The 13,191-nt window shown below is 33.0% G+C and overlaps 1 protein-coding gene across 1 annotated transcript in view; it reads right to left on the reverse strand.

Moving 5' to 3' along the window:
- The window catches only part of SGCZ (sarcoglycan zeta), a 1,155,154-nt gene that overhangs the window by 225,080 nt on the left and 916,883 nt on the right, over nucleotides 1-13,191 (reverse strand). The window contains exon 3 of the mRNA XM_074383946.1: nucleotides 3,859-3,960. Coding sequence (XP_074240047.1) covers nucleotides 3,859-3,960 — 102 coding nt within the window. The remainder of the gene's footprint in view (nucleotides 1-3,858; nucleotides 3,961-13,191) is intronic.

Raw genomic sequence — 13,191 nt, forward strand, 5'->3', positions numbered from 1 at the left:
TGCATAAAATATCTAAATATAATATGATAATGATAACCATGTTAATAAAATGATTATGAAAGCCTTTAGATATCTATGTATATGAATTAGCTTGCACCAAAGAAAGAAACCTAAACAGAGGAGGAGATTTGCTGTGATACTTAAAACAAACAGGTAATGAGGTTAGCATGTTGCATAATCAGGAAAGACGTTTGCTGTGCTTGCCTTGCCCCACGGCTTTGTGTCTGAACTCCATAAAGAATAATTGAACACGCAAGTTGCAAAACTGGTGGAACCTAGAACTGGGTTAACGTCACAGTGAAACGAACATGATGAGAAAAGCAGAACCTTGTTCAAACCTCTGCTAATACGGGTGTCCTGAGAACGCAAAACGTATTTGCTTAACTGTGGGCTTCTCAGAATTTGAATTATCTGGTAGTAATTCCTCTGTCACCATTACCAGTCTGTCATGTAGAAAGCTGGGATCAGTGGCCGTGCTGAGATACCACCTCAACTAAGAATCCTTGAACAGGAAACAAACAAACCAACCAGGAGGGCTGTTCAGTACCCCTCAGAGAAGAGGTTCCGAAAAACTACATGATGCAAATTTTGCTGGGTAGAAGTTAAATGTATGTAATTTGACCACATTACTACTTTGGACTCATGGAACCCTGGGAAACATACTCCAATTAAGTTTTTTAAAAGTCTGAATATTAGATGTCCTAAATTCCTGATATTTTAAATGTTTTGACCTAAAGTTGGACTAAGGGCCTTGAAAATAGATGCAGAATGTTATCATCATTACCATTTATATAAACTAGCCCAAATTATACATCCTTTGATTTCTTCTTGTCTGAATAATATTATATATCTAACTTCACAAATGTTCTATGAGTAATCTTCTCTGAGAATAAGATTAATTTTGAAAAATGCCAGATATAGGTGATGGGGAGGAAGGCAGCAAATCACACTGCCATGTGTGTACCCATGCAACAATCTCGCATGTTCTTCACATGTACCCCAAAACCTAAAATGTAATTAAAATTTTTTTGAAAAATACATTGAATTCTAAGATATTTCCTGGATATACTATGATATGTTTTTCTATTTAGTTTTTTTTTAAATAGACTACTTAGAAAAGGTTAATATTTGAAAAGCATGAAGAAGGGTATAAATTGCTGAGTCTAATAATATAACTTTAAATGTCTGTAGATATTTAGTGATGGGGAGAGGGTGAGAGGAGCTTGTAAAGCTGGTCCAGCCCATAGTTGATTAGGTTAGGTGACTAGATGTGTATCATGGGCAACTGCATTTTCTGTCCAATAAATCTCTTTATTATTTTTCCATGTGTAGGACTAAATGCCTGTACAACCAAGTAACTGTAAATATGAAAATTCTGTATGTCAGAGTGGAATACTGGCTAGATTTAAAGAAGGCAACAGGATGGCATTAATGGAGGTTAAACATACACAATCACACACAGAAATCAAAATTATTGTACCCAGCATTTTTTTTCTCTGAGCTTCATTGAATCTTACAAAGTGCCTTTTAAACTTTCTAATAGATTTCCTTACGTTAGAAATACAGGAACTTTGGAATTTTATCATAAAATTATTGAGTATATGAAAATGCATGAAAAGACTAAATGTGTAACAGAATGTTTAAAATTAAAACTATCATTTCTACTTTTGTTACTGAAATGGTTATGTTCTTCCTTAACCTAAGAGTTAAGCACTTTGGCAAGGTTCTACCCAACTCACTTAATAATGAACAAACTAAGGCTAAGAGAAATTGTGGCTACCTTTATAGAAGTAAATAGGCTTATGACATTCATGGACAAGTAAATCATAATGTGAGAGGTGTTTATAAATTATATATTTTTTCTTTTTTAAAAAATATTATTTATTTATTTATTTATCCAACTTATATTTTAGGTTTATAAGTTAGTTCAGCCACTGTGGAAAGCAGTCTGGAGATTTCTTACATATTTATTTTTGAAGCGTATATGCAGAGAATTTTCAAGAAGTACATGGGTCCCCTCCTATTTCTGTTCTTGCACCAGATTTCCTGTATGGCTACCAATGTGCCCACCTTTCCCATGCTTCCAACTTACAGAGAGACAAACAATAATGAGAGAAGACACAGGAGGACCAGCATCAGGGCTGGGCTATGAAAGGAAGCACATATTCTTCGGTCAATACAGTAGGTTTTGGAAATGCTTTTGAACATGAAGTTAGCTTTCCCAGGGATGAAAATTAGGAAGCGCAACTGGCTATAATGTGAGTGGACTCAACCCTCTATGGTCCATAGATGGAATCCACACATATTCCTGTTTCTCAAGATAATCCTAATTTGACACCTGTTTTTATGCTCTCAGAAATGAAGAATTTGTCTGAGAAGATAAATTCTAAAACCTGCCTGCTGTAGAGCATTTCACAGTCATTTAAATTTGGTTCCCAGCTAGTCACTACAAATGAACCTAAAGGACTTCAGAGATAAATCATTTTTGCTGACCCCTTCCTATGTTAAGCAGTTTCTTGGTTTTCATATGCAAGTTTTTATTCCTTCAAATATTAAATTATCTAATAGTGCCAAACACAAGAATTCAATAAATGTCAAAGATGGTGACTTTAAATGAAAGTAAGACACTAATATATGTAAGCATGGGTTTTTTTTCCCTCCTTTTCATAAAACAAAATGAAACAAAATAACTAAACTTTTTATTTTAAATTTAATACTTTTTAAAAGTTTAATTATGTAAGATCAGGTATTCATACATCTGTCTACTGTTTTACTTGTCTGACAATATCTGGAAAGTGAAGTAGTGTCAAAATAAAATTTCTAGTACCAGAATACAGTCAATACAGTATGTTAGACAGCTGTATCAGTTTGCATATTTTAAAAAGGAAATTTAAAATTGATACAGTTATCCTAACTAAATGTTTTATGAAAAAAAATCCTTTGTTGTGTTTTCACTTTGATACTTAAGGAAAAATAACTTAGATACAAATTATTCAAATTATGGCTCAGTATGCAACCCATTTGCTAATCTTCTACATTTATTAAAATAGTAAAACATTATTTTAGTCTAGAATAGACGTTCACATTCAAGAAATAAGTATGACCTTCTTCCCACTTTTATTTAACACACTTTCCATTATTTCTAACTTAATAAACTTATTTCCACTAATATACGTATCCCTCAGGGAGATGTGTAATAGATATGAAAAATTCTAGTAAGTTTTTTATATATCCAAGAATATTTAATACCTTCTGAGGGGTAAGGTACATAAGCCAAAAAGAACATTAACTAAGCTACAATCTTAATTTTTAGCATGCTTCTAAGAGAAAAACACAGGCAGCACATGTGCACACACATATTTGAAGGATAAATATTCTGGCTTATTTTACACAATGTACATAGAAATAAATTTAATTTCCACATTAAAATTCTTTGTCATCTCTTTTAGAAAATGCATGTCTATTAAAGCTGATGTGATATAAAATATGTTGAATTAAAAGCATTAATTCAAATCAGTGCCTTTTTGGAAAAATTACTTAAGACATATCAAATGCCCCCTTTGGATTTACTATAACTTTATACTTTAATTTCCAGTGAAAATAGAGAGGCACATTTTATAGAGCAGCAAAAGTAATACTGCAGGTTAGTTCAAAATGGTTTTCTGTTTTGTCGGCTTGAAACTAACCTTCTTCACTAATTTTCAATTATTTTATCATTTTGATTTTTAAACATAGGTGTTTAGCTTAAGGAAACTAAACACATGCTGAAGAGATAAGGGGATTGTATCCTCCTATTTCAAGCTAAAAACATAACCTCTAAATTATCTTTTACAGTAAGCCAAAGCCAGTATCACATACCTTTCGAGAATGAATTTCTTTCACATACAATGGGAGTAGAAACTCAGATATACCTTCAAGTCGGATTCCCTTCTTGGTGACTCTCAGATTTCCCATACCATCCTACAAGCAATGAAATATAGTTCACTTTTAGGTTAATTGGAGAATGAATATCTGGCCATAATTTTCTTAGGCCTAAATTGAGAAAACAGTGAGCTCAAATCAGTGATGATTTAAGGAGAATGAAATAATGAATCTACTTAATTAATGATTGCAGCACTTTGCATGCATACAGAGGGCTCTATTTAAAATGAAAAAGAAGATTTAAAGGACTGTGTCTTCGTCTAGCTTTATCAGAGACTAGGATTTGCCCATGAATAAATCCTTTACTTTTTTCATGCATCAGTCAGTTCAACTATTTACTTTGTATAATGATACTTGCTACCTGACTGTTGGAAAAAACTTAGTTTGCAGAGAAATCTAGTAATATTTTTATATTATAGTTATACAAATAACTCTAAAATATTCTGAATCACATTTGTACTATAATTTTCACAAGTAATTAATGATAGTCTGATATTAGTAAGTATTCAAACAATGAGTAGATGTATGTCAGATCCTTTAGAAAATAGCAGTTTATGAGAAGGAAAAAATGGGTACACAAATAATGCTTATGAGTCAGAATAACATAACTAAACAGCATGCTATTGGGAATTAAAGAAAGAGGACTTTATATCTGGCAAATAGTAAACAATGGCTTATGGAAGAGATTGACTATGATAAAGTCATTAAGAATGTGGAATTTCAACAGGGAAGGTCCCTGGAGGCTGGAACTAAATGAACATGCTGGCAACATTTAGGAAATAGCATGCCATCTGATCTTACTAATGTATGAGATTTCTATTTTTGAATATTGGGAGAGAAAGCAATGAGGAGTCCATTCTGGGGACAGAGAAAGGAAATCCATACATACAAAGCAAAGGAGAATGTAATTAAGTCAGATTCCAAGAGAAGACACTTTAAAAGTTGTTATATAGTTCAATGGCTTGAAATGATTGGAGGCAGGCTTCAAGATTAATCTGGCAGAAGTACTGTTTAGGGCTGATACAGTATTACTAATATTACATAACTTGGTAGTAGTTTGAAGAATGTAGTGGAAGAAAAATCTACAGACTTGTTGACTAATTTTATGTGGAGACATGAAAAGGATGAACTTTTAAGATAAATCCAAAGTTTCATCACTAAGCATGAATAAGAAAATATAATGATTTTAAAAACTAAAATAGTAAAATTTGTAAGCTCCATACCAAAGTAAATTTAGCTTTTCACTTTCTAACATTAAATCATCATGTAAAATTGGTTTACATATATATATATATATATATATATATATATATAATTATACACATAACCATATATTGATCACACATAACCATATATAATTGATCACACATAACCATATGTAATTGATCATATATATCATATATAATCATGTTAATTATGATTAGACATAATCATATATCATTATATATACATGTACACACATATGTATATGTGTATCTGTATATATGTGTGTGTGTATATATATATACAAACACACACACAAACACACATACATATACATATACACACACACATATATAAACCAGCCCATCTGTAGAAAAGGATGAGGACATGACAATTGAGAAATATCTGAGTCTATCATTATGGATAAGCAAGCCCAACATGGACAGATTTATATAAAACCAAGCAGAAATTCTTAGATGATATCAGTGGGTTGGGAAAATATATTTTACATATTCAGAGATGTTGTGATCAGTATAAGAAGTAAGTTGAGGGAATATAATGGCCCGACCCCTCCAAAAAAGAAAGCCATTGAGGTAGTATTATGTAACATAATGATGTCAGCAATAGAAAATATAGAAAAGTTTTTTTTTTTCTTTTTTTTTTTTTTTTTTTTTTTTAATGAGACGGAGTTTCGCTGTTGTTACCCAGGCTGGAGTGCAATGGCGCGATCTCGGCTCACCGCAACCTCCGCCTCCTGGGTTCAGGCAATTCTCCTGCCTCAGCCTCCTGAGTAGCTGGGATTACAGGCACGTGCCACCATGCCCAGCTGATTTTTTGTATTTTTAGTAGAGACGGGGTTTCACCATATTGACCAGGATGGTCTCGATCTCTTGACCTCGTGATCCACCCACCTTGGCCTCCCAAAGTGCTGGGATTACAGGCGTGAGCCACCGCGCCCAGCTTAGAAAAGTTTTAAAGGAGGAAAATGAATCAGATTTAACTAAGAATTGAAGGACTTTTTAAATTAAAAAAAAAAAAAAATCCAGACTAAAGGATAATGACTACAGAGCAAGAGGAACATTTGGAGGTGGTGAGATTTGTATTGTCCTCTAGAAGGAGAAAGTAAGGGATTTGGGTTAAATTAAAATTAGAATGAGAGTGAAGAAATTTGTTCTTTGAGGCAAGTGAAAAAGCTCAAAACTGATGTTGGAAATACCTTACAGGGAACCAATCCAAAATGAATAAATAAATGAATGAATGATTTCAAGTGGAATTGAAGAGTTATTTAGATGAGAAAATAAATATATTTCTGGTAGGATGATAACACATCCTGGTTTCCCTGAGACAGGGCTGATTTACACCAGTTTTATGGTGTCCTGTTAAATTTGAAAAACTGAAAAGTATCTCAGATTTAGACTTTCAATTACATTACCACCCAGTTATTGGCTCTAATAAGTATGGTTTTGCAGCACTGCACTTATCTAAGAACAAAAACAGAATTGACAATGAGAGAAACTTAAAATTGAGGATTTGCTAGACAGGAATTATAGAAAGTCATAAAGATGTGGTATTCTTAAAGTGACAAAAACAAAAAGATGTTTTCATTTGACTAACCATTATTTTTCTCCTTAAGTCATGACAAGGAAAGTCAGAAGCTGTGTTGGGTTACCAAAACAATGCAGAGGCAAAAAATGGCAAATGGTGATAAACTAATAATGAAGTTCAATAGATGGTAAGAAATATGGGAATTATAATATGAAGACAGGTTTATCATTAGAAAATGTAATTTTGCATTTGGAGATCTTGAAGTTGAAAGCATTTTCAGACATGATAAGACCTACAGAACACCCCCAGTGGTGGAGGCAAATTTAAGAATACACAGAATTCTCTGGTATCCAGGAAGCTAGGAATATTAATTAGAACTTATAACATGACATGGGGCTTTAAAACATTATTTTGTCTAAGAGGAAATTTCTCAACTAAATTTCACACAGTGACTATCCATATTTTTTCTTAAATCCCTGTCAGAAGGAAATATTCTGAAGTGTTCCCCATAGAGTTGTTACAGAAATACCTAATGTCACTGGGAGATTATCTCAGAGCAATGGAAACAAGTTCTAACATAATTGTAATTCCCATTTCAATATTAATACTAAAAAATGTTCTGATGAGATGATTGTGATTAGAGAATCAGGCACCCATAGTAAAGTGAGATATTTCTCATGCTATACACATATTTGATGTTGGAGTTTTCAGTCTTGTGCTTCGTGTGTTTTCTTCTTATATTTTCTACTTAATATATGATTTCAAATATACAATTATATTTCATTTAAATTAGATAAAACCGAATTAGCATCTGTAAATGTAGAACTGTTCTGATAATATCATGTCATGACTCTAACCACACTTCACTATGTCTATTTGTTTCTCCTTTTGTTTTTTCCGGTCTTGTATGAAAAAAATGAATTTTCAAGTTTTTCTGTATCTAGATGAAATTATAAAATGTACAAAGCTGTACAACATATATAATCAACCTGACCCTCACACAGTAACAATTTATGAGATGATGAAATTATCTAGTTTTCCTTCTGTAAGTGCATTAGAAATTGAATTTATTTTTACTGTCACTACAGTTTTCTGATTCATTTATTTTCTTGATCCCTTCACCTGAAAAAGAGAAAATTATTTTTTGATTTTCTGTTCAGGAAGACATTGTTACCAGAAGGTAACAAACTCAAATGTACTAGACCCAGACTTTGTCCTGGTTTCTGCCACCTCCTCCTTTTGTTAAATGTCAACCACTTATCACTTCGTGTCTTAATTTTATCATCTGTAAAAGAAATAGTAGCATAATTTATGTGCCTATTTTAAAGATTACATGAGGATGTAGAAAGCTTAAAATAGTGCCTAATTTATGTCAAACTACTCAATAGTTTTAACTATAACATTTTACTTAAAATTTTAGGTTTTGTCATGTATTATAAAAATTCATGTTATTTATTTTCAGAGAAATTATCTTTGAATTTCAGTACAATCTACATCAAATTTCATCGTCATTATAGTTATGATACTCTTGTTCATCATCCTGTAATGTCACACATTGTTATGGTCCGGATGTGTCCCCTCTAAAATTTAGGTGTTGAAACTTAAGGGTCAATGTGATAGTATTAAGAGGTGGAGTCTTTAAGAGGTGGAGTCTTTAAGAGGTGATTAGGCCAGGAGGGCTCCTCTTTTGTGAATGGAATTAAGGCCCTTATAAAAGAGGTAAATGAGGCTTCATTCGGTGTTTAGACCTCTTGCTCCTCTGCCTTCTCCCAGGTAGGTCACAGCACCCCTTCCCTCTGGAGGGTGCAGCAACAATGTGCCAAAGTGGAAGCAGACAGCACCCTTATTCAGAAAACAGAACCTGCTAGTGCCTTGATCTTGGACTTCCCAGCTTCCCAAACTGTAAGAAAGTATTTTCTGTTTTTCTCTAAATTACCTAGTCTCAGGTATTTTGTTATAATAACAAAAACTGACAAGGGCACATGTGATTTATCTAATTTTGAAAGATAGTATAGTGTTGTTTTGGAAGGGGATATGAAATCAGACATTTTGGGTTTGAAACCTGACTAACTGTTGAGTTTGACATGTTATCTATCTAAAGCTAAATGTGTATTTTATAAACATCGGACCAATAACAGTATTCTTCACAGGGATGCTGTATTAATTTAATGAGATATTATGTAAATGAATTAGTTTGGACCTGGTATCTTTTTAATCATTATTCCCTTTACTTGTGGGTTATTGAAAATTAATATTTAAAAGTAGATTTAGTTAGTATCTAATCAACACATTAAAAAAATCAACTTCTCTTATTTGTATTTCTTCTTTTTCATTCCCAATGACACTATGACAGTTCAAGATCCCATTATCTCGAGCTTGGCGATTGCCACCTAACCACTGTTTACATTATTGTTTAATTATTTTAGTATGATTCTTGCTCAAAAGCCCACGGTGTCATCTTAGCCTCTGAGTATAGATTTGTGTCCTCCATTTTGAATATGTACTGTGCTTTCTAATTAATCTGCTGTGATTATCATATTCATGTTTAGGGGAAATATTCTAAAACAGAGTCTTCCGCTGTGCCCCAACCCTCTCCTTTGGAATGATTTTCTAGATATGCTAAGTGAATCCCCTAAACCTGTTTTTCTTTAGGTTTTTGTTGCTGTTGTTTATTTGTTTTTGCTTTTTGTTCATCAACACGCTCAACTTATACTTCCAGTAAACTATACTGTCAGCTGTTTTTTTTTTGTTTTTGTTTTTTTTTTTTTTTTTAATGGCTCTATGTTTTGCCATCTAAATTTCTTGATCTGTGTGCATTCTAGCTGCTTGAAACAATTTTTTCTCTCATTTCTTTTTAATGCTCTTACCAGTAATTCAAGACCCTGTCCAAAAACTGCCATGGTTAATATCTTAGTCAAAAATAACATTGCTGTCTATTCTATATTTCCAAAATGCTATAGTAGTATTTTTTTTTTTTTTTTTTTTTTTTTTTTTTTTTTTTTTTTTGAGACGGAGTTTCACTCTTGTTGCCCAGGCTGGAGTGCAAATGGTGCGATCTCGGCTCACCGCAACCTCCACCTCCTGGGTTCAGGCAATTCTCCTGCCTCAGCCTCCTGAGTAGCTGGGATTACAGGCACGAGCCACCATGCCCAGCTAATTTTTTTGTATTTTTAGTAGAGACGGGGTTTCACCATGTTGACCAGGATGTTCTCGATCTCTCGACCTCGTGATCCACCCGCCTCGGCCTCCCAAAGTGCTGGGATTACAGGCTTGAGCCACCGCGCCCGGCCTATAGTAGTATTTCTTTAAAAACATATCATATTCTCATTCTAATTTTAGTTAACTGTGCATACCTTTTATCTTTTTTTAAAAGTTCATGATCAATTGTATTTCTTATTTGTCTTCATGTTCATTCCTTCATCTTGCATAATCCTTCCAACAGTGGATATAAAGTATGTGGTTAGTAAAATGTTTGATTATTGAATTGAAAAGAATTTACCTCTACTTAAATAACAAAAAAACTCCAAAACTATATTAATAGCCTGGTAAAGATCATAATTACTAAAATTTATAGAATTTGCCTTTAAAAACTGAAAGTAACTTTTTTTCTTTTTCTTTTTCTTTTTTTGTTTTTTGAGGAGTCTCACTGTGTCGTCAGGCTGGAGTGCAGTGGCAGGATCTCAGCTCACTGCAACCTCCGCCTCCTGGGATCAAGGGACTCTCCTGCCTCAGCCTCCCGAGTAGCTGGGACTGCAGGCAGGTGCCACCATGCCCAGCTAATTTTTCTATTTTTAGTAGAGACGGCATTTCACCGTGTTGGCCAGGATGGTCTCAATCTCTTGACCTTGTGATCCACCTGCCTCCACCTCCCAAAGTGTTGGGATTACAGGCATGAGCCAACCTGCTTGGCTGAAGATAATTTATCATAATTTTCATTTGATTTTTTTTAAAACAAAGTATAGGATTTTTTGTTGAGAAATACTTTTTGGAATTTCTTTTGAGAAACTGACTTAATAATAAATTATAGGTTTGAATGTCAACAAAGAGATATTAACAGCCACAACATTTTAAATTTAAAATCCACAGTCAGAACTTTGCAATGATTTGATTGTAATTCACTCCCTCCTCAAAGTCATTAATGCCTTTAGGTTATCTGAAATTTGAGGTTTGTGATGGAGTAAAAATGGACGCACTCAGTAAACCCCATGAGGCTGCTCTGACTGCAGTGAGTTATCTCAACTGATTGTTCACAGTCAGTTACAGATCGAAATCTTTGTTCTACTCTCTCCCCCTTTTCACAACTGTACTTGAAAAGCCTTAAATAAATACGTAAATTAATTCAATGAGACTACAAATAAGGAATCACCCAGAGTATTCGGTAAATCGATATATAAATGGTAAAATTATAACATTTAATTATATGCAACCAAATTATAAAATTTAGTTTGCAACAGTGTAGACTATGTAGATATATAGAATATACATATATATGTATATACTGTGTATGTATATATATAATGATCACATATATAGATAGGTATATATTTGTGTGTATATACACACACACACACACACACACACGCACACACACACAAATATCAAATGTTCACATATGAAAATGGAGAACAGACCATAGCTATTCAATCCAGTAGCAACACTTGGAACACATACACATTTTAAATTTAATATTTTTAAGAAAAAAAATGTATTTCCTATAGGCAATTGGAATCACTATCAGAAAAAAATCAACTGGTGTAGTTCAGTCTAATATTAGTTTCATGATGCAGATTTCAATATGCATGAAAACAACAACATCCACTCTAACTGTATGTTAAGGCTACCTGCTGGGAATCAAATCAGTGGTTGTGGGAGGAGACGGAGACTTGCTATAAAAGAATACTATATAGAAAAGCCAAGGGTGCTATTATAAACAAATAATATTTCTTGACGGTAAATGGAGATAACTGCAAAGATCCTCAAACATTTAACATAAGGAAAATAATAAGCAATGGATTAATAATAATGTTTTGTATTCTAAAGACTGCCATCTGTAAGTGGGTGGTGGAGGGACTTCCATATGTTAATCTTTTAACAAGGCAATAAAGCCTAAAGTTTCACTATTAGCATGCTTTTCTTTCCCAACTGTGCTTAATAGAATACCAGAATTAATCGATCTGGTGAAAAAAAAAAAAAAAAAAAAAAAGAGAGTTACTTTTTCAAATAAATTTAGAAAACCATTGCATGATATATTCCTACTCAGATATTCATAATACACATTACATTATTAATATTCTGGTGAGTTTGGAGTAGAGAAACATACTTTGTCTAATACAGAGGTCTCCTAACATTTTGCTCAATTGATCCTCCACTCACATAACCCACCTTTTGGAGTAGTTGAAATAATGTTCCCTTAAATACAGCAGGAAAATACTGGATAAACTATTCACATTTTACCAATTCTGAAGAAAGACCATTTAAAGAGGAGGTATATTTTTTTTAGCATGGAGCCTCAAAAATAGAGGATTAAAGATTTACAAGCTCCTGTCTCCACAGATGTTTAGGGAGCCTATATATAGTACCACTAAATTCTGTTCTAATGTGGCTTCCTAGCTGGTTTTAAATGCTAAACATGGCTAGAAATTGGATATGTCTTATGGATTTCACTTCCTATTTCAGTAAAACATGAGAAAGGGAGATAATCCTTAGTACCCATCTGTTTTTTTCTTTTTCTTTTCTTTTCTTTTTTTTTTTTTTTTTTTTTTGCAAATATTTGCCTGTTACTATAATTTATATCCTAAAAGGAGAATCACCTCTTGCCTTGAACAAAATCACATTTCTGGACCCTTAAGTTAAGGATAAGCCTTTGGAGTATAGTAACCCTACCAAAGCATTCCTCAAGGTAAAGTCTTTTCTAAGAATTTATTCTAGACTCATGAGACAACATCTTTGATTTCCACCCTAACTATGACACTAAATGTATTAATAATAGCTAAATTCATACAGCATTTCAGCAGATATAGAGCCTATGACACATCACAACAGCCCTTTAAAAGAGACATGTTTTTTCTTCATTTTATTCAAAACAGAAAATACACTAGGTTAAGTCAGTTTTGTACATCTAGTAAGCTATTCAGTCAGAACAGAAGTACAGTTCTCTCACTCAGCCAAGACAGGTACTATAGGTACAGAAAAAATGTTACATTTATTGTATTATTTAATCCCAACATAGCTTCCCTAATAGTCTTTGTTATTAGATATTTCTGAGTTAATTTGTATATCTTTTCAAATTATTTGTGATTTTTTGTTTGTTTGTTTCCCTGATTCATTTACTAGTACAAATTTCTTATTATGCTCAAATTTTCACTGTGGTATTCTGAAAAGAGAGTTCTGATATGACAAAACTCTAGTTTGGACTGCTTATAAAGTCTTCCATGAAAACAAAGCCATCTGAACAAACTACTGTTATTTGTACACCCATAGGCTGTTTTAAAGGAATCTAAACCTATGTTTTCTGGAAATAAA

The sequence above is a fragment of the Saimiri boliviensis genome, chromosome 13 (assembly GCF_048565385.1).
Source record: "Saimiri boliviensis isolate mSaiBol1 chromosome 13, mSaiBol1.pri, whole genome shotgun sequence".
NCBI classification, from domain to species: Eukaryota; Metazoa; Chordata; class Mammalia; order Primates; family Cebidae; genus Saimiri; species Saimiri boliviensis.